General features: G+C 35.9%; 1 protein-coding gene across 1 annotated transcript; it reads left to right on the forward strand.

The window, feature by feature from the left end:
- On the forward strand, positions 1 to 27,546 carry LOC109100083 (urotensin-2 receptor-like). The gene is given in 4 exon segments (XM_019113579.2): positions 1 to 1,238; positions 1,241 to 1,268; positions 2,054 to 3,148; positions 26,242 to 27,546. Coding segments are annotated over 3 exon segments (1,149 nt in total). The 5' UTR covers positions 1 to 1,211; the 3' UTR covers position 3,148; positions 26,242 to 27,546.

A 27,546-nucleotide genomic window follows, 5' to 3' on the forward strand; every position in this document is an offset into this window, starting at 1 on the left:
TCCATGCCATCCTAACATCTTTCAGCACTAGTCATAAACAAGTTCTGTATGTGGATTCCTCTGTATAAGGGTAACATATCTTTGTGAAAAAACTGAACAAGGCTGGCTTTCTTTCATAAAAGTGCCGAAAACGCCCAGGTATGTATTAAGTACCCACTGAGAATAGTCTTCCAGGGCATTATTTAAAGGGATGACCTTTGGGCTAAATAACATGCCATCATTAAAGTAAAGGACTTGTCACAGTGCAGTACACCCACTTTGGCCAGTCCTGATTATTCCTGCCTGTCAAGACTCAGTCTGTGCTTATTATGTGAAATCAACACTGCAAAATGTTTATCCTGGAACTCCAAAGTGGAGAAAATTTTGATTGCATCGCTAACAGGAACTTGACGGAAGGAAAAGCTAAATCGGCTCTGTCAAAAAAACATTTACCTTAAACCTGTTTGCTTGATTTCATTTTGCGAGAACAGCTTGTTATGGTACATTATGTTCTGTGTTTCATTATCATTTCTCTTTATTTTTCGAGACACAGAAATACAAACATGTTATACAAATCCCCATGTGTGCCAATCTTCTGTCCGCTGGATGAATGAATGAGTTCAGGTAATAGCTCATTTGTCATTCACAAATATCACAAGCACACACGCATTTCCAGAGTGCCTCCTCACAATGCATTTCCCCCCAACCAATCTCTCTCTTCTCTCCCTCTCCTTTCATCTCGCCCTCATCTCCCCTCCCACTCTATGCTAGTGTGTGAGTAGCTCTCTCTCTCTCTCTCTTTCTATGCCTCACAGACACGCACTCTGTCAGTGGAGGAGAGGGTTTTGAAATCCAGCTGTAGCTCAAAGTGATCGCCTCCTTGGGCATATTCAGCTAAGAGGATTGTGCTCTTTTTCCCCTCGTACCACTTTTTTCGTTGTTCTGAAACTGTAGGATTTTTCTTATCTGCCACTCAGGTTTGTGATATAGTAAGTGTTCCGCTGAAGAATAACTGAAGTTTTTCTTACATGGCTGAAGCACCTGCCTATGATTCATTTCCGCTTTTTGTACTGACGTGATCTTTGTGTCCTAACAAACATGACACAGCTTAAGTAATTTTTTTTTTTTTTTGGTTTACTGGAATTGTTTCATTTTGCCATTCAAGGGATTCTTGCAGACAACGTGGTAGGGAGTAAACTCTTAGGAGAAATCATGAGCTGGACTCATTATAAATGCTAAACTTCTGTCTGCTTGGAGCTACTGTACGCCATCTGAGGAATCCAATCAAGGTAAAGCATTATTTTTGCTTCTTGTATTTGACTCTTGAGGTCACTTATCTGAAATGATTTAACTGATATGGTAAATAAGCTGATTTCATTATTTTGTGGGTTTAGGATCTAGCTTAAAATATTAAATATTTTGTTGATGCTTAAGCATTAGTCATTTGATAGAAGTAGTTAATTAAAATCAGCTGACTTTAAAGCTATCATATCAAGTAGTGGGAAAGTTACTCCACCTCTCATCTTAATTTTTTTCGTTGACAGGAGTGCTGATTTTCTTGGCAGAATTTAATGCGTACTAAAAATGTTTGATCTTACATGTACCACAGGTTAAAATGTTGTTTTATAAAAAAAAATATATATATATATTATTTTATTCATAACTTACAAACAAGCCTGTAAAAGGAATTTTAGACACACAAAAAATGCCTTACCTTGTACTATTGGTTAAAATACTATTTTATATTAATTTTAAATAATATATTTTCTTTATTTAATAAATTAAATATTTTGTATATACATACAAAACTAGCTTGTGCTTGGAATTAGGGGCATATTAAAATGACCTAATATGTACCAGAAGTTGTAATACCTTTTTTTTTATTATTATTATTTTAGTATAGTCATAACTTCAGTCGAATTAAAGATTGACCTTTAAATTGACCTGTATCGTAGATTAATATCTGAAATGATGAAAATATTTATTTCATTCATAATTACAAAATAAGTCTATAAATGAAACAACTTACTGTTCAACAATTTTTAACCACTTTTTACCATTATTTCCTCTGTAGAAATGACCACTGTCTCAATGGAGCCCATAGTGGCTATGATGGAGAAGGTTTCCAACGTCACTGAGCTTCCAGTAGAAGCTTCTAGTAAAGACATGGCTGCCACCTTCACCATTGGCACCATCCTGTCCCTAATGTGTCTGGTGGGTGTGTCTGGAAATATCTACACGCTGGTGGTCATGTGCCACTCCATGCGCTCGGCTGCCTCTATGTACATCTACATCATCAACCTGGCACTAGCTGATCTGCTTTACTTACTCACTATTCCATTTGTGGTGTGCACACATTTCCTGAAGGGTTGGTATTTTGGAGACGCTGGATGTCGGATCCTCATCAGCATGGACTTCCTTACAATGCATGCAAGCATTTTCACCCTTACTGTAATGAGCACAGAACGTTACTTTGCCGTCCTCAAACCTCTGGATACAGTCAAACGCTCTAAGAGTTACCGCAAAGCAATCGCCCTCTTGGTGTGGACGGCCTCATTGATTCTCACCTTACCCATGATCATCAGCGTCCAGCTGATGACGGAAAGCTCCAAGCCAATGTGTCAACCCACCCTAAGCCCTCTCTCATATAAAATCTACATCTCCTTTCTCTTTGGCACCAGCATTGTAGCTCCAGGGGTGATAATCGGGTACCTATACATACGTCTGGCACGAACCTACTGGATTTCCCAAACTGAGACTTTCAAGCAGACCAAGAAGCTCCCAAACCAGAAGGTCCTATATCTAATCTTCACTATTGTGCTCCTGTTCTGGGCCTGCTTTCTGCCTTTCTGGATCTGGCAGCTTCTAGGTCAGTTTCAGCCTGAGCTGGATCTCTCCACCAAGGCCAAGCGCAACATTAACTATCTGACCACCTGTCTGACCTACAGCAACAGTTGCATCAATCCATTCCTCTACACCCTGCTCACCAAGAACTACAAGGAGTACCTCCGTAAAAAAAGGCAGAGGACATGGTCAGCTGGCAGCTACCTCAACCGACGAAGCCGCTTCCAGCGGTCGCCCCGTCACTCCTTGTCCTCCAGCAGTCAGCAATGCACGGATAGCTTTGTGCTCGCTCACACTTCTCGCACCAACAACAGTAGCCTCTGAGGTAGGTCGTTGACCTTCTATCGTAAATGCATGCTGTTTTCCAGACAGTCTGAGTCAATGTGAAAGATAAAGATCCTGTCTGAATAAAATCAAATCTTCTCCAGTTTACCTTCATCTTCGCTCAGTCCAGCGGGTCTGTTTTGAATCAGCCTTGGCCAGACTGTTTTATTTTTGCGGTCTTGGGTCTGAATTTCGGATCGCTCTTGTCGCTGCAAAGGGCTACAGCTGAGATATGAGAACTTAAAATGCTTGACGTATCGCTTATTGTGCTCATTAAATAGCCTTAATGTTCAAAATACACACATTATAAATAGACAATCTTTCATTTATTTATTTATTTATAATAAAGGATGTTATGTTTGCAAATGATGACAGATTAAGGTAGATCAGACATCTGATTAAAAGAAATTTCATTCTGAAACATAACTATGATATCATTTGTGTCTCGAGATTTGTTCATAATTGGTTCATACTGTAGATAATTGTTATAGTGCAACTGCTGGCCTGGGTAAAATAGGCCAGATGATAATTAGGTTCCTCTGATTGGATCTTAGCACCAAATTACACTCCAATCAACTGATACCTGAATGCCTGCATTGTATGAATGACAGTAGACTGAAAGAATAAAGTTCTAACAAGGCTGGAATAGGCTATAAGCATGGTTGAGTTAGGAAGAAAATGTGCTAACATTATCAACAATGAATTACTCACGGTATCTTTCTGCAATAAGTCTGTCTGGAATCACAACAAAACTCCCCCCAGATTAGAACTTGATCTTATCGTTAAATTAACTTTAATTTCCCAGCAAATTATTAAATTAAAAACAGAATGGAGAAAGGAAAGTGAAAAAAAGCATACCAACGTTTGTTATATTATATTCATTAAGATTTCTCAGATCCACTTCGTGTTTCAGTGTGACTCATTCAGCTTTGCATTTAGTGTCAGCTGAGTACATTTTTGTCATTAGGTTTAAAAAAAAAAAAAAATTATCTCCTCTAAAAATACAACAGGTAATGGAATTTTAACCTTCTAGATCAGGTTATCAGAGTCTTTTTGTATCATATGCAAAATCTATAACCATTTATACTGAAAAGTGTCCAAATTGCTGGGGAAAATAAAATAAAATAAAATAAAATAAAATAAAATAAAATAAAATAAAATAAAATAAAAGATCACATCATGTTTATGATGAATTTAATTTCAAAGTGCACTCTATAATTATTTAGACAGACTTCTGAGCACCAGGCAACCTTAACCCTAACCTACACTGTCATAAAATCTACATGGTTGCTATAAAACACAAATATAAATAAACAGACTAAATAACCTCAGGTAAGGTTTATCCACAGTGAGAAATATTTCCTGAGAGTGTTAGAATGCCACTGCACATATACTGCAGCCTGATACTATGACAATAATTGAATTGTTTTTCCAAGCACTGTAAATACAAAGCTTTCTTAAAACATAAATACTGAAATTACTGGAATAATAGTTTGGTAGTAAAAAAAAAAAAAAAAAAAAAAAAAAAAACAGTTTTCAAGTCAAGAAAGAAATCAGTTCACTGAATTTAAAGCCGAACAAGAAATTGTCAATTCAATCATTGCCATGATTACAATATCATCACTTTCAAACTCTAAAGTTTATACAGGTTATTGTTTCTTTTCTTTTTTTTAAACTCAATGTCGCATTATGCTTCCATTGTCTGACTTCAGAGCGCTACTGAGAGAGGAAATCAGTCAGCACAGCAATGAAACAATTCTTCTGGGGTCTTTCCTCTTGGGTGAATTTTGACAATCTGTCTTTGGCGGGCCACATGACCCATGTTTAGGAAGTGATGAACATTGCCAGAAAGAAGACCTGTGTGTCCCTGCAACTCTAAAAATAACCTGTCCTCTACAGTAACCTCTGCACACAGTCCTGCAATGTCTCTGTTTGGTGCAGACACTAAATCAACATTACACGAAATGATTACTCTTTCTTTGAGCTTTAAATATTGATTCACCAACATTGGTGATGTTATTGCTATAATTAGGTGGATGAAATCATGCCATTGTGCCAACAACTAAACGGTGAAGGTCAGCATTTACATTTGCTAACTGTTGCTTATCTATTTTTTGCATACTAAATTTAGCTACATGAATAGCCAGTGACTGTAGCATGCATTTACCTGAATTTGCATCCATATTATCTTTTACTTAAGGGCATAGGAAATAACTGAACAAAAGTCACATTTGGCATTCAAATCAAAAGGACGTTTGAAGACACCACAAAGTATCACTTACAAAAACTTTATCTTAACAAAGTTCTTATATTTAGATTAAAGCCACTGAGTTCAATCTGGACACCAATCTGTCACCACGTTAAAGACCTTATTTGTCTAGACAGTGGGTTGTTTCATCTGGTTCTGATCCAATAAGGATCCAAATCAATACATCTCATATATTCCAGGACCTCTTCCAGACCATCTTGAGCCTAGCATGAGATACTCCTGGCAGAACAATTGCACGATGATAAATTGTTATGATCTTTGTAATCCAAAAGTAAGAAGAATGGCACACATTTCCATCAAACTCTATAAAAATAACCCTGGCGTGTTTCAGTAATCAGTGTTGTGCCTGCCTTACAAAAGCTGCAATCATGGATCAATAGACTTAAATTTGACATTGATAACACAGAATCTGCACACTAACGTAATTGTGACAAAAAATAAAAATAAAAAAAATAAAATTTGGCATAATTTGTTGCATTCTGGCTGAGAAGACTATTGGTAGCTCACATTTGCCAAACTATTTTGTAAACAAAAAACGCAAGAGATGGGAGAAGGATGAGCAGAATTTAAAGTGCATTCGGATTCTGTGGAAATATGCTGAGCTTTTCTTGCAGGGCTAGTGATAACAGCTGTAGAGTAGAGATCTGGGTGAGTGAAATACAAATGCAGTGGTTGCATAAATGTTTAAATGTTTAACTTTCATTTCTGGTAAACTTGAGTGAGATTCTAAGGCCATGGGTTGTAATGAGAAAAAACCAAGAATCAATAGTTCATGCATCAAAATCTGCCCTACTAAAAATATTTTGTAAAGTTTTGACAGTGCATAGTCAAATTCTGCTCCAGCTACAAAAACATTATGCATTATACATACACCACTGAGCTGCCTACATGATCTAATTAAAAACTGCTAGCGCAAACATGGTGCTATGCAAGATATGTCAGGAATGAGATAGCTTTGTATTTTTGCTATATGTGACACTGTGTCATCATTTTATATTCCGAGTCAATATGGTATGGGAGTATAGATGCTGGTAAAGGAAATGAATCAAGAAACAGGTTCACCAAAGACCTGTTACTCACTGACCCAGGACAGCTGGCTGAGTTTATGAGACCTTTTGTTGCTTTTGTGTGTATGCTTGTAAATAAGTTTCCATGGCCTGTGACTTAAGAAAAGTGACAGGCCATAAATATTTTTTTTACTGGCCATGAAACTGTATGCACATTACATTAAAACAAACAAGCAAACGAACAAAAACAGGCAAAACAATCTCATCTAATTATTATTATTATCATTATTATTATTATTTAATGAAATATACTACTTTAAAAAGTATTGCATTAGAACAACAGCAACAAACAACAATAAAAATATTATTATTATTATCTATTATTTCATATGACAACAGTAAAAATCTTATTTATAATCTAGAAATATAGAATAAATATTAATATAAATATAAAAAAAAAACTAATATTTATGGTGGCTGTTTCCCCCCCCCCCCCCCCCCCCCCCCCCCCCCCCCCCCCCCCCCCTTTGCTTTCAAACATTAAACCACAGAGCTTTTATTTTGGTGGAAAACTGCAGGGAAATATATTTTTTGAAAATGCTTTTTCTTTTGTTGAAAACAAATTTACAAACCGAACTGTTTGTTCGTAGTCATGAGCTCACATGCAAAGATCACATGAAACATGCAGCGCATCAGATTACATATTTATATAATTACATATAATTATAATTTATGATTCTTTGCGATTTGATAATTACTCTAAACCATATTGCATTCTCAGCCATTGTTAGAATTAATTTAAAAAGTTACCAGCCAACTAAATTAGACACCATTTAGCATTTCATTTCACTCTGCTTCTTTTCCATTGTTTTTCTATGCAAACATGCTAGATGGATGTGTTTGACCATTGTGCTCTCGTCTGGCATCTTTTGTCTTGCAATGCAAATGCAATGCTCAAATTAAAATAAGGTCAGCTTTTAAAAAACATGGCTCATATCTGTGTATTTTTTTTTTTTTACCCCATTCCTCTGCCCCTGTCACGTGTCTTTAAAATTTCTGTGTGAATGGCTGTTATTTATACTTCCCAAAACTGATTTTTACTTGCATTTGCTACTTGGTGAGTGTTAATTTTAGACCCTGACTATAAAAAAATCCATTGTTGTGCATTAATTATGATCTATACCTATGGGAAGGATACTGAGATATCGATCACTATTTAGAGGGCCGTGGATTCCGTCTGTTGCGACATTGATCATAGTACTGTAAATGTGTCAGGATTGCCCCTTGCTGAGGACGCTGGTGAATGTGGATTTCTCTGGTATTAGAGGGTCACAGAACAGCACAGTTCCATCACCCCACATCACCCAGCATTCGACCAAAGTATCTGTCTTGTGAGGTGAATGAGCTTCTACAACGTCGGGGCCATTATAGATAGTTGACACAACCATCACTCACGCAGAGCCTAGCTAATTTTAATCCACACACATGCGTTAATGATTTTTTGTGAAATAATCAGTGCGGCTCAGATCCCTTCAGTCTTTATCCTGTCAAACTGTACAGGAAACCCACATGCTGTGCCAAAATGACCAGCTTCTTCCCATAACCCTTTTGTTCTTCCTTTTGCAAGAACTGGAAAACATTGTTATGCAACTTAAGAAACATTCAAGACGTCTTATCTTTTCATCTATAAATTTGTCCCGAATTTAGATGAAAAGAAAATATGAGTTTGTATTATTCTCTTGATTATTTTGAAATCTATTGGAGGTTTGCGATCTTTCACTGAGAAGTTTACATGAAAGCTTTAGTTTTAGTGCTTTGCCAAGGCTTTGGCAATGTAAAACACAACCGCTGGATGATTGATGTTTTAATGGTACTTTCATGTGCTTGTTTTTCCCTGTGTTTTATGATGATGAATGATAAATGTGATTCTAGGGTGACAGATTACATTGTGTACTCTGTCTGAATCATGTGTGTATAGTTTTTCCATTCATTTACATTTACATCTATTCATTTGGCAGATGCTGTTATCCAAAGTGACTTACAGTTGAGGAATACAACAAGCGATGTATCATAAGATGGCAATAAACATGAAAAATGCCTGTTATACAAGGTTTCAGTCATCATTCAAAATAGTAAAAAGCTAGGACAGGAGGATAAGAAGAGAACAGAAAAAGTGAAGGCATAGAATTTTATTTATTTATTTTAATTATTATTATTATTGGAGGCAGTTACTACATGCTCACGGAAGAGATAGTTTTCAGATGTTTCTTGAAGATTGTGAGGGATTCGGCTGATCGGATGAAGTTAGGTAGGTCATTCCACCAACAGGATACGGTGAAAGAAAACGTCCTTGAGAGTGATTTTGTGCCTCTCTGGGATGGGACCACGATCCACCGCTCATTAACCAACCGTAGACTTCTGAAGCAGTGTGACATGGGCTCTCTTGGACACATTGAAATCAAGAGGTGCTGCTGCATTCATCAAACTAAAAAGATACAAAAAGGAAAATGATTAAGCTTGCTAAAGCACTTAAGCAAAAACATCTTGATGTTCTTCAGAGCATGACTAAGCCTTTGAGAGAAAGACATTACAATGGCAAGAGACAGAATAGAGAATGGGGATTACAAAGATCAACAAATAAGGCATTAGAGGTCAGAGAGACCTATTAATAAAGGCCTTAATAATTAAGCATTATCTTTACTGACCCTGACCACAGAAATAGAATGTGAAACACATGAAACACGGATATTAACCATTAAAGACTTCACATAAATATTCACCAACAGACATATTCCTATTTTTTAGACATTCTGTATTTTATTATAACATTTCCCTTAGAATGTACAATCCTGTGAATAATAAAGAAATATGAATTCTTAAAATATCTATATGAATAAAAAACAACAACACAATTTTGGTTGCAAAAGCCTACAGTTGATGAGAAATGTCAGGACTGATAGTAATTAAAAGCAGATGTTTCCGTTTCCATGCATTCAAAACATCTGTTTTGATGCTGGACAGGGATCCTACGTAAGAAGACAATCAACAATGTCACTACCAAATGTGCCCCTGGCTGTTGGAAAACACAAACATGAAGGCAAAAGAAAAACAGTATATGACCTTCCGCTGGATGAGAAAATACCATATGTGATGAGGTGACAAATGTTAACTGTCTTAAAATCAATTCCCTGGAGTTAAAGGTTGAAGTGGTTTCTAAATATTCTGAAGAGCAGACAAGCAGCATTACATGACCACATCACTTTGTGCTTTTAGAAGGGGAGTAGCTACATTTGTATTCAATATTTGTTCAGTTTTAACTTAATTCTGGCAAGTCTTTGTAAACATACTGTATGCTCATTTATATGTTAAATTTTTTCCCTGTTTTTCCCCCTTTGGTCTTTGTGGCTAAGATTGAAAATGCTCTTGTTAGCTCACCTCACTCCATGTTCCTGTTCTAGTGTTAGACTTTTTTAATATAAGTGTGAGTTTGCTGAGAGTCCTTATAACATTGTTTAAGAATGATTTCCTGTATTAGACTAAACTGGTGTTACTGACAGTGTGGCGAGGACAAAGTGTTCAGTTCTGTGTAATTACACATGACAAGGGTGTTTATACAAGGAAAATAAAAATACACAGTGGATACAGTGTGGTCCAAAACTCTGAGAGCACTAGTGGAATTGCTTTTATTTGCATTTTTTATTTATTATTATCATTTGCAGATTGCAGAGTGATGGGAACTAGGAGGAATCTCTCTCAATCCACTCATGCGTTTTGTTTTTTTTAGCCTGTGTGTTGCTTGTTGATATGCAAAGCTTAACATTTTTTTATTTTTTTTTCCTGGAAATGTTTTAGTCGGTGGAAATGAATTATGTAAATAACTAATTGGCAAATTTTGTCTGAAATGTAAGTTGACACAACTTGTTTATTGAACTGCCACAGTGACATTCTATAGTACTATACCAAATTTTTCTTTTCTTTTCTTTTCTTTTCTTTTCTTTTCTTTTCTTTTCTTTTCTTTTCTTTTCTTTTCTTTTCTTTTCTTTTCTTTTTTATTTTAATTGAATTTGTTTTATTTTTCATTTTTATTTTATTTGTTTTATAATTTTTACTTTTATTTTGCAAACCTTACTCTTTATGTTCTCTCAGGGCTATTTGTGCTTTTTCTTGGCATACCATTTGCTTACTGCAGTAGGCGATGAGTATATTTTGTTAGCTAAGATGTGTGAGTTTCCCAATGCCTTGTGAAACACTCAACGAGGGACTGGATCACAGGGTCAACTGAACCACAGAGCATCAGTAAGGAAACAGCAACGCAGCTCCATCCCTCTGTATAGTGCATTCCACAGGTGTAAAGCAATTAGAACAAAGATTCAGAGCGGCGGGATGTATTTCTTACAGAATGTGAATCAAATACTTCTTGATTGTGCAAAAATACGGTACACAAGGATGCACAAGGACACCGTGTGCTGACCCTGTGTTTGTCCGCCTTGTCTTTTCTGCAAGTGCATGGTCATGTCTGTACACTTCATTATGAAACAGTTCACAATACAGCTGATGCCCCCTGGCCTTTTATGTTGCAATGTCCTTTTACTCCCTTAAAGGAATAGTAAATCAAAAATGAAAATTCTGTTATCATTTACTCGCCCACATGTTGCTTGACTTGTGTAATTTACTTAACGTTCTTTTTTTCTGCAGAACATGAAGATATTTTGCTTTTTTTTTTTTTTTTTGGTTATAAGTCAGTGGTAACCAAAATTTTTTGGTTACTAACATTCTTTAAAAAATTAAATTTATGCATTTGGCATAGTGACTTACATGCATTCAAGGTACACATTTGATCAGCTATTGCTTTCCTTGTTCCGTAGAAGAAAGAAAGTTAATAGAAACACCTGAGACTGTGTCACAGCAAAACTTATATAAAAGTATAACATTATTTCTCCTGATCTTTTTCTTCCTTTAAAGTCTCCATAGTGCCCTTGAGAACTTTTGCAAACTTTGTGACACTTCTGTTTCCCAGAAATGGAATGCAAAAATAGATTGTGTTTGACCTTAAAGGTGCTGTAGGAGGTTCTCGAATTCTGCTAGAGTTAGCCACCCCCATCAAGCCTGTATATATTTACATACCTTTCATCACTTGTATCTTCATTGCTTTGTGTCTGGTTTGGACGCTCTGTGTGGCTGTCAGCAAGACACGTTGATTCCTCAGGACACCAATTTCTGTGGTACCCGTAAGATAGTAGGAACATTTTATGTGTGGCATTCCAAAAAGTCACTTACAGCACAAATAAATGCACATATATCAGTCTCAAGAGAAAAAAGTGACTTCTTGCTATTTCTTAACAGACGTTATTTCCCCTTGGCAACCTCTTAGGGCTTTCTGGAAGCTGAAAAATCTGCCTGATGGCTCCAGTAACTCACATTTACAAAACTTTGCACACACTCATACCTCATAATTTAACCATAATCTTATCTTTGCGGCCCATGCTGTGAGTTTCTCTTTTCCCACCAATCAGAGCAGTAAAGCTGCAGCTTTCGGAGTTGTTTTGAATGGAGAGGAAGTCCTTGAAGGTGTAGCAGCTGAACTTTAGGTGGATCAGCAGGGTGAGCCAATAATTAGAGTTATGTGGAGTGTCCGGGAAGAGCGGAAAGAGGAAAACTGTGAGCTGGGACGATGCCGCAGTGCATGCCAGAGGCAGGGAACACAGGATAGGGCAGGGCGTCTCTTAGGAGAGTTATAGCTCCACAATTATTCCAGGTGCTGTGCTCTGAGTGGTTTTGTTTTTGCAGTGCGATGAAGGGCATTGCTGCAGCGGGTATTCTCTCAGGTGTTAGAACCATTAAGGCAGCAGGAACTCACAGATGATATATGGTCTTGATGCGCGGTCCAAGAAAGACAAGCAGCCTTTGTGTGGCCTTCTGTCCTTTGAGATTCAGTGGGGGAAAAAAACAAGGTGGATGTAACAATGATGATGGTACTGTGATTGTGTTCTCTGTAGTTAGCTTATCAACACATTGTCCTCTATAAAATGACTGTTGTTGCAGAACAAATCACTGGTTTAATTGTTCTGGACTGCTCGTTTGTGTTTGGGAAGAACAAAAGTGTAATTTATCTCAGCTGGATGAGAATGAAAGGTTTTGCAGGTTAAATGGTTCACATAATTGTATCCTATATTAAAATTTCTCATCTTTTTGGACCCCAAATGTGGAAATTGTAAGAGACCTGGTATATTATCTTGTGTGTGACTCATGGAACTGACGTATCTGTGCATTTGAGTGTACACCAGCTTTGAAATGAAAATTGGAAAAAACGAAAGCACTTTCACACTACCTCTGAATAACAGCTGTATGCGGTCCAAGCCACATGGTTCCTAAACTGATAATCACAGTGCAATATAGATTATTTGTTGCACAGAGGGACTGAGGTTTTCTGTGATATTGCAGATTGTGATTTGCATGATAAATCTAAAGGGATAATCGTGTCTGAACACAAAGTACACACTATAACTCACTTCCTGTTAGATGTCCCTTCACAGGATCCATGAATTATCAGACTAGCTTAAAATGATACTTCCTCATATGTTCATTAATCAGTAGATATTACATTGCACTTATCATGCAAAATTGAAAAAAAAATAAATAAAATGTTAACATATTCAGGGCACTGTAATTATTTTAATATCACAAATTATTTCTAAATTATTTTAAATATTTCTATAATAATAATAATGATGATATAGTAATTATAATAATTATAATATGATAATAAGTATTATTATTATTATTATTTGTGATGACATTTTATATTCTATATATTTAAAAACATTTTAAACAATATTTTGCCATATATATATATATATATATCTATATATATATATATATATATATATATATATATATATATATATATATATATATATATATATATATATGATTGCGAGGATGTTTATAGACATGTTATGCATCAACTATCTATGCATACATTTCAGGTGTCATTTTATCAACTACCCATTAAAACTGTATTTCTAAACATCTGCACCAGTCTATTTTAATAAATAAATAAGTTTTATTATTCTGTATTATGTAGATGCTCTACCTTGCACTAACATACATAATGTAGAAGAAGAGAGAGTAATTCACTCTGTGTTAATGTCCTAAATAAAGGCACTCATTTAACAGCTGTTGATTCATGAGTTTTCACACCTCAAATAAGATTAGAAATATTTAGTGAGAGAGCTCCTTGATGGTCTGTGATTGTCCTTGCAGGGGAATGTAACCTAGAGAGAGGTGTCAAGCAGCTTTATAAAAGGAATGTCGATTCTTGTGCCTTCTGGCTCAGCTCATATTGCAAGCTTATGCCATGTTCCCTGGAGACATGCTCTTCAATTCACAGCTGATTGTCTCCTCTGTGTTCAGACTCCTGAGGCATCCTAATAATCACTTACCCTTAACAAAATATATCACAAAGCAACATAACACTTGCTATAAAGATCACATCTGTACTAAATTTGCTCTCCTGAGGATTCCAGTGAATGCTATAGAGGAATATTCCAAACAGTTGTCTCAGTTATGAGGTCTATAAACCTGATTTATTCAATTACATGCTTGCATAGGTTAAATTGGAATTTTAGAAGTGAAGGAAATAAATGTAATATTGTTATTTTTAAATGTAATTTTATTTTTATTTTTTTTATCAAATGTGTGTGATTTCCTTGCCGGAACATTCCAGTTCATTGTAATCCTTACTTGCTTGGCACTAAGTTGATGTAATTTTAGTTCAAAAGCTATTACCTTCCACAAAACATCATCTTTTGAAATCTTTCCTGGGTGGTCGGTCTTGTGTGTTCCATGTTTAAAAACCTTTTTTGACTGCCTGGTCTTAATTCTGACTGGATGCTGTCAAGAGTAAGAGCATCTGACCCCTCTTTAAAAATCTATCACAAACTATTTTTAACTATTTTAATATGATTATTAGTTAATTAATGACTGTTTTGGAAATTGTTTCGGATTTCTATGTTATTCAGAAATGATTGCAACAGGGGAGATCTCGAAAATTGCTTGACTAAGCCGTTTAAAAATGATATTGGGTCATATCTTTCCCAATGATTTGGATAAAAGCCTAAAGAAAGTGATGGTGCAGACTGCTTCAGACAAGCTTTCATACACTAGACTGCATGTAAGCTGTCCAAGAAGCAGGAATGTGTAATATTCTTGGGTGCATTAGGTTAAGACTGATTAAGATTGCTCAAGACTAAGATTAACCCTAAACTGAAAACATGTAAATACAAAGGCAAGCACAAATACTATGATTTGCAACTGGCTGAAAAAATAATAAATAATAATAATAATAATAATAATAATAATAATAAATAAAGCGTATGTGTGAGTAGCAGTGCTTGCCTATCAGATGCTAATTGGATCTTCCCTGGATTCCTCCGGCAGAAGGCAGCCAGTTAATACGCTTCTGTTGAGGTACTCAACTGTAATTTAGCAGCATGTAGCTGATAAATTGCATACTACTCTTAGCCCCATGATCTCAATTTTAAATGCATATTAAACCCTGCATTTTCTATTTGATTATGTGGATTACAAAAGAGAATATAGCCAAGTTATTTATTTTTTATTCTGATACAACACTAGATAAACGTTTACCATATTCCCTAAAACATTCCCTAATATATATATACAAGTCTTTATCTGTTCATAAAATACAAATATACTCTCAAATCAGGCTTCAGTGAACACCAGCCCATTTTTTTTCAAAACAAATGGTTTATAAAATACAAATCAGCATTTGCAGATTTAAACTCCAATATAGATGAATCTTTAATGGATGTGAAATGTCTATTCGTCCTGACAATGCAAAAGAAAATGGGGATCAAACTGTTAAATACCAGACATACAGTAAATGGAGGATAATGGTAATGATCATGTGGTTTAGCTAGTTTTCTGAAGTGATTCAGTTTGTTAGGGTGAAAACACTTTTTTGTCTGATATTAAGATATCAGATGAAATGACTGGTGACTTGGATTAACCATACCTGTACGTTCCTTTTGGAGATAGCATAAGTTTAAGTAAATTATTAGATAAGTACACTTTTTTTTTCTTTTTTTAGAAAATGACTGATCATTTTGCTAGATAAGACCTTTATTCCTTGGCTGGAATCGTGTAGACCCTTTAGAAGCTGTATTGAAACTGCAGTTTGGACCTTCAGCCAGTTGGCCACCATTCAAGTCCATTATGTGGATAAAAATCCTGGAAAAAACCTTAATTTCTTCGCAACTGAAGACAGAAAGACATGAACATCTTGGATGACATGGAGGTTAGTAAATTATCAGGATTTTTTATTTTTTTTATTATGGAATTTAACTAATCTTTTAAATCCCAAAAGCTTAATAGGATGTTTAAACTTTAATATTTTAAAGTAATAAGTACTTTAGAAATAAAACAATAATAAGAAGAGCTGCAAAATGCAGATAAACTAAAATGTCTTCATATACGCACAAGTACATGGGAAAATTTAGTATTATGTTGTTAAATAACAGTGTCATACTGTTGCTGGTCAACATCTCACATAATGCACACCAAAAACCTTACTGTTATTATATGAAAACAGCATTTTACTGTGAAAAGATTTTTTTACAGTGTGGAATTCAAGGCACTATACGGTGCATTTGTCATCTTACATTTCAGAAGAGTGCTTGGCTGCTGCCCTTGTAACCGCTATATGCCCTTTGATGCACACTTCACCCTAGCATGCATTGATGTTGACACCACATTGGATTACTGTCTGACAGTTTATGCGTCATTATGCCACTAAAATGTAGAATTTGTGGGCTGCAAAGGCTTAGAATGGCATTTGAAACAAGTCCAATCAATTCTTGTGGGAGATTTAAGAAAAAAAAGAAAGAAATTCTGTCAACATTTATTCACCCTCTTGTCGTTCCAAGCCTGTATAATGTTCCTTCCTCTGTAAAACATAAAAGAACATAATACAAAGAATATTTCAATGTTTTTTTGTCCATATATTGAAAGTCAAAGAGGCACAATATTATTTTGATTTCTTCAGTATCAGTATAAGTTCCGTCTTTTTTTCTCCTTTTTCCTTTTTCTTTCTGTTTTCTTTTCTTTCGTCCTTTTTCTTTTTCTTTTTTTTTTTTTTTTGTCCCTTTTTTTTCTTTTCTTTTTTTTTTCTTTCTTTCTTTCTTTCTTTCTTTCTTTCTTTCTTTCTTTCTTTCTTTCTTTCTTTCTTTCTTTCTTTCTTTCTTTCTTCCTTCCTTCCTTCCTTTAAGATGAATTACAGGCACTTTTCATTATTATTGCAATAAGAAAGGACTTTTTTTTCCCCAGAAATTAATTTACACTGGACTAACCACTGTTGATTTAAGAGTAGTTTAAAAGGAATGTCTGTGAAGAGCTTCCATGTAAAGTGAGATTGCTCATTTTGGAAGATAACCATGCTGTCCACTTTAAAATGTCTGACTTTGTTGTAATAAAATCTGTACACACTTGTTTTATTGACTTTTCACATGTTGTTTAGTTGTGAAGAAGGCCATGGCTTGAACAAAAGAGACATCATTCACAGACGAGAATGATCAAGAACATCAAGGTCTGAACATGGTTTATCTTATCCAACTTCACTAATAAATGACTGTTGTGCTGGCTGCTCTTCAGTTAGTCTTTTCTTCACTGGTTCTGCAATGTTAATCACAGATGTGCTCTTTTTGTGATGCTGAGATACTGCCTGTTATTTCCTGTATCCCTTGGTAAATATTCAGAGCACCTGTGGTGTGAATCAACTGTTATGTTTGTGAGTATAAACCTGGGCTGGAAATATTTTAATGGCACGGATGAATATGTATTTTTCCTCTTGAACTAATTAAGATTTTATCTGATATGGGTCAGTTAGCAAACATATAAATGTGCCAAGCTGATTGCCAGAAACAGCTCATGATGGAGGTACCCTCAAATCCCTTATCTCCTATAAGCAGTAAAAGCCCTGACCACTGAATAAATCACCTGCGGTCTTTAAATTCATGTGTTCCAATTAGCACACATCCCATCTCTGCACTTCTGAGACATTATGCCATGGAAAAGTCCCTAATGGAGAAAAGATTTCAGGGCAATGGCAATATATAGCAAGCAGTAGTTAAAAAAGACACCTAGAACATGACAACGTGATGACATTATTGTTTCACCTAAAAGTGAACAGTGATTATATGTTCTTCATGGCTACATGTGTGCGACACTTTAGGAAATAACCTGAGATTACTTAGAAAGACATCTGTAAAGCTGCTTGGAGATCTTAATTATTTCCACTTGTGCTTCAGTCGTAGATCCTGGACAAAAGGCAAACAGTATTTAATTTTACGATTCGGTCTCCTTATGTGTTCTGAGTTTTCCCCAAGGATCTTTTTTTTTTTTTTTTTTTTTTTTTTAAATACAGTCATATATTACTTTCCACTTGTGTTACTGAGCCCTGTCTTTATTTTGCACGGTTCCGTATGTGGTGTCATCCTTCTTATTGAAGGTTGGCACGCAAGTAATGAAAGTGTGCCACAGTGTTTCAAGTTTCACTGCTCCTGTTGGGCAGAATCAGAACCAAAACAAATAAAAATAAAAAAAATGCAAAAATGGCACCACAATGAAGCCGAATCTTTCAACCTTGAATTTTGATGAGAGTCGGGTAAAGTACTTTATACAGAATGCCAGCATGCAAAAACACTTTTGATATATATATATATATATATATTTATATATATATATATATATATATATATATATATATATATATATATATATGAAGAGTTTGGTTCCATTATGTTTTTATTTAATTTATAATTAATATGAGTAAAAATGTGTTTTCTTTATCGTGCAGACCTTGTTTGTTGATCACAAAGTACAGAGAAGATGAGGGAAAACTAGGATGCCGAGTTTATTCAAAGAGAGCGCCGTTATTGTTTTGTGGTTGGTGTGGTGTTGTGTTGTTGTTTGTTGGGATGTTTTGTATTATTGTGGGAAGGGGGGATGGCTTTTGTTTGTGGCTTGTTGAAAAAGGGGGGAGAAAACATGATCCAATAACTCTGCAAATATTGCATTTTGCATAAAAAAAAAAAAAAAAAAAAATTACTTTTCAATACCGACCGGATACAATACTGATTTTAGCAGAAACTGATTTTTTATTTTTATTTTTTTATGGCATTTATCGTGTTTCGGAACCAAACTCTTCATATATATATTGTGTTGTGATTGATGAAAACTGAGAACTCAATGTGTCCCCAGTGTCATCTCAACCTCGCAATGATACTTAACCATTTGACCACCTCCAACTCTCTGGATGGTATGTGATTAGGTATTTTGTGAGGCCACATCGGGCAAGACTTAAAACAACTAGTTACTACACGAAAATGTATCTAAACAAATGTTGAAATGTCGATTAAATGAACGAATTGTACTATACAGAGACAAACTTCTACCAGACGCAAGAAAACGTACCTGGAAAATTGATCGTAAATCTGGATCAGTATGAGGTGCCTGCAAGAGAACGTAGCCTACTCGATGTCACGCCCCCATCCCCTATAGCCTACTCCAGAGTTTTACTCCGTTTTAGTGAACTATGAGCCATAAAGGTTCTTGCAGGAGTAAATGTTTTTGTAGTCTACTAATGATATCCTAAGACTGTTTGGGGTCAGGAAGATTTTTGAAAGAAGTAATATTGTAAATATCATTAACATGTAAAATAACTGTTTTCTAATTTAATATGTTTTAATATGTAATTTATTCCTGTGATGACAAAGCTGAATTTTCAGTAGTCATTATTCCAGTCTTCAGTGTCCTGATGATCCTTCAGAAATACTTCTAATTTGCAGATTTAGTGATTAAAAAACATTCCTTCTTCTTCTTTTTATTATTATTTTGCTTGCTCAGCTAACCCAAAAATGGGCTTAGTGAGTCTAGACGCAGTCTGTCCTAAGGATCTGTTTAAATAAGGTTGGAAATGTAGTTATTCTGACAGCCACGAATGAACAGTAGTGCAAATGGATTCCAAAGAATTATAATAATTAATGTGAGGTTTTTTTTCTTCTGACATTTAAAATTCAGCTCTCAACAAAAACCTTTATAAGGTATACAGTATGTGTTCATAGTAACGATAAACAAATACAGAAAACAGAATCGGAAACAGAAAAAATAAATAAATAAAAAAAATACACACACACAAATGAAATCTCCAAAACAGAAAAGGTGCACAAAACACATGTGGGCTCAATATTTTAGATGAAGCACCACTAATCCTGCATCAAGATGCATCGCTTCCCTGCTATAGGGGAGTTAAAGTTTATCCCTGTCAGCTGGTATTTTTGCTCAGACATGGAGTAAATTGTTATTGACAAATACACCATGTGCTCAGTTACTCAAGACCTGCCTTTCAACTGCAGCAGCCTACAGCAGACTAATTGCCATGGCAGTCTCACTGGATCAATGTGAGGTGAAGACCCTTGCTTAAGGGTCCTGTTGTGATTGAGCAAAACTGAGAACTCAATGTGTCCCCAGTGTCATTTCAACCTCGCAATGATACTTAACCATTTGACCACCTCTAACTCTCTGGATGGTATGTGATTAGTTTTTTTTTTTTTTTTTTTTTTTTTTTTCAGACACATTTCTTTAATACATTTAAGTCTGTAAAAGATTATGTCCATCATATTAAAACCACAGCAGATAAATAGCAGCTACAGATGCTAATTACCTCTGCAAAATAAAAAAGCATTGTTAAATTGAATGAATTGGGTTGGGCTGGCATTTAAAATGCTGTATGTTATTGAAAAGGTGTTCATAAAGATCACAAATATCCAAACTATGGAAGCCTGTTTCTGCCACAGAATAAATAAGTAAATAAATAAATCATATAAAATAAAAAAGGGTAATTGTGACTTTTTATCCGTTATTTCAGACTGTTTTTTCTAGCGATTCTGTTTCTATCTCACAATTCAGACTTGTAATATTTTCAGAAAAAAACAAATCCGAACTGTGAGATATAAACTCAGAATTGTGAAAAATAAAAACAGAATGGTGAGTTGTAAACTCGGAATTGCAAGGAAAAAAGTCAGAATTGTGAGATGTAAATTTAGAATTGTGAGAAAAAAGCCAGTTTATATCACTTGCATTTCTGATTTTTTTTCTCAGAATTGTGAAGTTATATAAATGAATGAAACAAGGTCCGAATTGTAAGGTAAAAAGTTGCAAGTACTTTTTATTTTTTTTATTTAATATTATTATTATTATTATTATTATTATTATTATTATTATTATTATCATCATCATCATCATTATTATTATTATTCTGTGGCAGAAACAGGCTTCAATACCAAGCACTTTAATTGCAAAACAAACAAACAAAAATGACATCCTTTCAATATCCTGGTGGTCCAATTCAGCACATAATGGAGTGTTTATCAAGTATACAGCATTTTTGTGTATCCAGTAGGTGCATGCTAATTTATCTTTCTGAGTGTGTACAGTAGTATATATGTGAACGTGTGAACTGTACAGCGCTACAGATGGAGCTAACTGAATGATTGAGTCATTCAAAGGGGAAGAAACAAGGATCAGAAATGAGTGCCTGAGGTTCATTTGTTTGATGCATGATGTACCATATGGACCATCCATCTGAAATATAGAGAAGAACTTCCTCACCCTCCAGACATCATCGGTACAAGACATGATAGGGGGGTTTGAAAAACACAATCACTTCTTCACCAAAATCTTTTCATCTCATCAGGTTTCATGAAATGCTGTTTTTTCCTTTAAACAACAAAGAGCTAGTGTTTTCGTGCCTCACCACCATAATAACTAAGGAAATGAAAACTGGGGGGAAAAAGGCTTCCTCTGATCTCAGTGACAGCGACTTCATTGCAGGGTTTACTTAAACAGAGAACATGGTGGCACTGCTGTACACACGTCTACCTGTTCACCCGCTGCTTTAGCTGCTGCTCATATGAAACACTGAACCAGCCATCATCAGGACTTCCACTGAGACACCCAATCCAGAGCTTTACATTATCCATTCATGACGTGTATCCAAAAGAACCTTGAAGGACCTTTTGAGGATGTTTTTCCGTGAAACAAACAAACAAACAAAAAAAAAATCTCTAGAATGTCCTTGAAAAGAATTCCCCTTGTTTTAAAGAATAGTTGACAAAACTTTCTGGAAAGCAGTGTTTCAACCCTCATCATCTGGTACGTCATATTTTTATTTTATTTTTTAACATAAAGATGAATTAACAGGGTTTCCACAAAAAGCAGCGCAACTGTTTTTTTTTTTTTTTTATATTGATAATAATAAGAAATATTTATTGGAGCTGACTTAGACCTCCATTTATACATATCTCAAGCTGTCAGGCCAAACCCCTCTTGTGATATGTCATGCTTGTATGGTAACTGGAAAACAAAATGTGACTGAATCAGACAGTGTCATCAAACAAGGTCATCCCACAGGGGTCTCAACACAGATAATCACACAGTGCTGTTCGGCTCTGCACCCAAAGACATGGGATGATGCAGTGGAGAAGTGTCCTGTGGTACACCGATAAGCACAGGGATTGAAATCCGCTGGGATTAACTGAAATGAGAATGAAATGGAGGTGATGCTGGAAACCAGGTTGCGTGACATACATAAGTCAAGTGGAACAAACACTTCTCCCACATTCCATCTCTATATCAGGAGGATGTGTAACACATAGCATAATACTCATAATAACTTTCTTTATAAATCTTCTCGCACATAACACAAGGACTTGATTTCAAAATCCTGCTTAATGGGCTTTCGCATTATATACAGTTCCTCCCAACTAACCTGCGAATGAAAGCACTCTGATGTGGAAGCTTTGGCAATATGATTCAGCTGGCATGCTGCAGGGGAGTACTGTCCAAGATTACTGTGCCCGGCACACGATAGATGGAGCACAGCTGATAAGGAGGGAGAGAGAGAGGGAATCATGGCACCTGTTGACACACGATTGTTGCTCGTGTGCTCACTGACTGGTTTCTCTGCCCTCAGTCTCTAGTCTCTCTGTCTGCATCTCACTGATTTATAAAGCCATTGCAGGTCATTCCACAGACCGCACCACAATGCACTGTATTATGGTTTTCCACTGCCAGCCAAAGACTATATTCCAACAGCTTGATTTAATCAAAAAACAACATGAAGGATTTACTAGTGCAATGCATTAGACCATCAATCAGACCACAAAAACAATACTTGTTTTTATGCATTTTTTCACGTTATTTTTCACAGATTCCTATTCTAATTCACTTAAATTCCAAACAGTTAAATGAGAGGTCAATCAAACAGGCTTATCCTTCATGAAAGAAGAGAGAAACAATAAAAACCTAGGTGACTAACACCAAAGTTTGGAAAAATCTCCTGAAAAGACTCTCCTTTTTTCTTTTTAAATATATAATCGGCCAGTGCTTTTCAATGTTGTCGGGGAATTCATCAATGTGACAGTAAGCAGGTTTATATCAGGCTGGTGTTGAAACAGAAATAAAACGGTTTCTATAAATATGTACAAATATGTACAAAGCACTGAAAGGAACAGGGAGGACAGATAACAAATAATGGCACAGAACATTCTGGGTCATCTGAAAAATAGATGTCAAACAATGGTAACAAAGGGTTTTCTCAACATTCTTGCTGTTTCTAAATCTTTTGCATGTAAAATGAAACAGCTTTTATTAGGCTACTGATATGATTCATTGTGTAATCACATGATTTTAACATTTTAAAACAGTGCTATTCATTTCTTTTTTGATGATGAAAGAAGTTCAAAGTCTAAGAAACAAGTTTAAAGAAACAAGGCCAGCTGGCCAGAGGGGACTGTCCATATAGGAAATGTATAGAAAGTTGCACTGCATGTAAAACATGCCTTAAATAATTAGTCATAATAAGTAAGGGTACTATGATGTATAGGCAGTACAGTGATGGAAATACTCCCTCAAACATCCTTGAGGGCGGTGTGTGTGTGTGTGTGTGTGTGTGTGTGTGTGTGTGTGTGTGTGTGTGTGTGTGTGTGTGTGTGTGTGTGTGTGTGTGTGTGTGTGTGTGTGTGTGTGTGTGGAACCAGCAAAAGCTTGTAGTGAGCACAACAGAATTCATGTCAATTACAACGGCTCCTGAAAATCACTGCATTAACCAAAGCCCAAGAATAGACTCAGTGTAGAGCGACAGTGCTCCTGAAAGCAGAGATTGTCAAAGGCTTTGTCCACATTTTCTTTCTGCATTGTATTTTCACTAGTGATTAGATTGACTTAGGGTAGTGTGAAAGGAAATTACAACTATCCTAAAGGAGTTCAATTTTGCCCAACCAGAATGCACTCAGAATTCAAGGCATCACTCATTCAACGCGAGTGCAGGTGCTAACAGGCCAGATTATGCTTGGTGCCTGACTAAATCTAATTTGGTGGATTTCACGCTCTTTCTTTCACCCAGTGATGACATTTCTTCTCTATTTCCTAGTAATCACAGTAAGGAGATTGTGGGCTGCGCTGCCTGGCTACTCAGCCCCTGATGTCAAGTCATTCCGTTCATAATGAGCACAAGCTTCATTTATTTTTGGCTCATTTCTAAAGACTGCTGGCACATAATGATGTTGTCTTCCTGTTCTTGCCTTTTCTGGAGAACAATTGCTTCTTGTGCACATCAGGAGAGAAGGTGGAGAATGGTTAATGACAGATATGCAAATTATCAGGAAAACATTGAGAAATGAATGTTTTGGAAATTAAGTGATTTTGGTTGGTGGGACCGCAGAGATTTTTGGGAAGCCCATTGCACAGCTAATGGAATTCAAACAGTTGGAGATCGATTGCTGTGTAAACAATCTGTGCACTAAACTGTGATCGGTAGGGCTGCGCACAGCTGGTGTGTCCAACAGATGTCACCTTGCTGAAATCCCACTGTGATAATTCCTCGGATGAGGGCCTTAGTGATTCTCTCATTGGCCAAAGTAATAGCCTGAATGGCCACTGACATCTGCACATAAAGCCACATACCTCTCTGATTTGCACTGGCTCCCTTTTAAATATCGTATATATTTTAAAATCTTGTATATTACTTATAAATCCCTGAGTGGTTTAGCACCTCAGTATCTGAACAATCTCTTATTGCATTATAGTCCTCCACATCTGCTGCATTTTCAAAAGATGTAGGCCTACCAATTCTGAGAGTATGCAGTTTTGGACACAGCCAGAGTGTTTGAAAAAATTCCTGAATTAATCTGTATTATAAATGAATCATTATAGTGAATGATTAATAGACTTCTGATTCTGATTCTGATTCTGATTCTGATTCTGATTCTAATAAAGATATTCACATTTTGTTCCTAAGTGAATCAACGTTTTTGAAGTAATCAATTGGCTGAATGAATCATAAAGCCTTTCACTGTTTTGTTACTGAAATGAATTAGTATTTTGAACATATTGATATATTTAATGTTTAGTCTCTCACTAAGTCATCGCATGTTTCATTCCCAAATGAATCAATGTTTTTGAACAAATCGGTTGAATTAGATTTACTTGTTTTCACTAGTCGCCACCTACTGATGTATCAATGCAACTTGCAGAAAGAGTCACTGACTGTCTGTCGGGAACCTGTAAACTCACCGTGATACAAACAGTTTCACTTAGTGGTTTATGAAAGTCACACTGCCAATCAAATTTGAAGACCAGGACTAATGTGTCTCAGTGTGGAAATAATCTAATGTTTATATAATTGATTGCTATACTGCAGTGTAGGTTCATGGCAAAAATGTTATAGAGTTGTTTAATGTTTAATATTATATTATTCAAATGACCTTCATGACTGAAAACAGTCAAGTTTATGAGTGACACACACAAATACACAGAACTGGTTCACAGTTCACTAGGTCGGCAAAACTTTGAAGCAGCTGAAAAGATCATTCTATTATTACCGTATTATTTAAAGCACAGACCTATATCTCACCTTCAGATAGCTTCAAGGGTTGTGGCAGATTTTGACTCTTGTCATTGTGTGTGTCAACACCTTCCTGGGCAATGGGACAAGTCTGCAGTCGTGACATGTAGGAGTTTGATTCCACACTATTCTCAGATTCGTATGCAAACAAAGCTGTGGGACTGAACTGAATATGGTAGGTTGTGACTTGTGAGGGGACGATATTAACACCAAAGTACTAGAATATTCTCTTTTTCAGTACTTCTTTTCAGAACTACTTGGAGATTTTATTGAAATATAGTTTTCTTTCATTATAAGGTTAGTTATTTTTAAGAGAAAACCTACAAACTACCACTACAAATATAATCCAAAATCCTCTGGAGAACAAAATGAATGCTTTGGAAGGAAAAATTGGATAAAAACAGTAGATTTTTGCTCTTTGTAATTCATATGTAAAGTAAATCATACAGTTTGCAGACTGGGAAACACCATTATACTGTAGTGCCAGCTCTCTAAAATACTGAGGCGAGTTTAAAGTGAAGCAAATGATACCTTAAATCATTGTATTAGAGGCCAGAATCTATAAACCACCCATTATTATGGATACCTAGTAATCGAGCACTACCTTGATAGGTAATATAGGAAAATAAAAACTAGATAAAGCAGGAGTCTTTGCCTCTGTGAAATTCCACACAGAGGGGAGAGTTTGCTCAGTCACATACTGCTCTCTCCCTTTTGATCAAAACCTGACCATATGGGAGAGCAGTCTGGGTTAACACAAACCAACAGACGAAAAGTATGTTTATTTGCCAAATCAGCTCCACATAGTTTAACTGGTTGTTTTGTCGCCATTACAGAGATGGATGACTGTCTGGGGCAAGACAAGAGCAAAGCAAGCCAAGACGGCTGGTATCTCCCTCCTTCAAACAGAAGAGGAAGAGCAAAGGAGGAGCAGAGCAGCCAAGAGAAGAAAAGCAAGTCATGAGGAGTATCCCTACATTAAGAGGCCAGTGTGGGGTTGGATTTGCCCTCATCTCACCTGTTGATTTGTTTCGATGATTTTTAAGAGGGAAAAACCGATTCCCAGTTCATCAGTTTTTTTTTATATATAATAATTTTTTTTGACGATCCATCAAACTTTGTCATCAAGGACCAAATTTCAACGCAGGGAGATGACCAAGTGAAAACTGTGACAACTTTTATCTCCCCCTTTCCCAAGACACTCTGTTTGATGAAAGTAATTTCCCTCAAATAACTGCAATAGTAGCTATCTAAATCCTTCCAAACATGACTCCTGCAAAAGATGACATCAAAAAGAAGGCGTTTTTTTCTAGTATGAAATCTGTTTCTCTCATATTTATGAAAGAGTTTTGCTCTATTTGATCTCATGGGCTGCGTTTGAAATTAAGATATTCTATTTTATTTGCCTTTGATGATTTTATGATCTTCATTGTAGGGTACTAAGTGGCAATGCAGCCATGGAAAGCCTGTTAGAACCCTACGGGAAGGACTTCCGAATACGCTTTTATTTTTCAGAGCACTGCATTCCATTACCCGGGCCTGTCAAATGGTTTCTCTCTGATCAGTAGGATTCTGTCTCCTCCATCCTATTTCCTTGAGGCCGTCAAGACTGGAAGTTTTACGCTGACCTCAGACTGACCTGAGAGCTGTTTCTCCAAACAACAATGCAGATGATGCTTGGCTTTGAATTCTAATGAGTTGGACATTTATACGTTCCATACTGACAAGTCAGTACCCATCCATATGGAAGGTCCGTACAGATGAAAGATACACTCAATGAGCACACATGCGCATTGCAGAGAGAAACTGACCAACTTGGAAACTTCAACTTCATGACTCCAAAGGAACAGATTATTTATCTTTATACACAATGGCGAAATGGCGCTTATTATTGTTGTTCATTTTACACAAAAGATAAACAGGAAAGTACTGCCCAAAATCTGTTTCTTTGGTTTGTTGAATCTGAGGAATGCCTATTTTGTTTTTGTACAGAGAGCTCATATATACTTGGTAACACGTTATGATAAGGGGCAATTTGTTAAAAAATATTTAACAATTTGCATTAAGGATGCATTAGCTATCATAAACTAATAATAAACATAAAGCATTTATTAATCTAGGTTAATGCTAACTTAATTATA

Source organism: Cyprinus carpio, chromosome A12 (genome assembly GCF_018340385.1).
Source record: "Cyprinus carpio isolate SPL01 chromosome A12, ASM1834038v1, whole genome shotgun sequence".
Classification (NCBI taxonomy): Eukaryota; Metazoa; Chordata; class Actinopteri; order Cypriniformes; family Cyprinidae; genus Cyprinus; species Cyprinus carpio.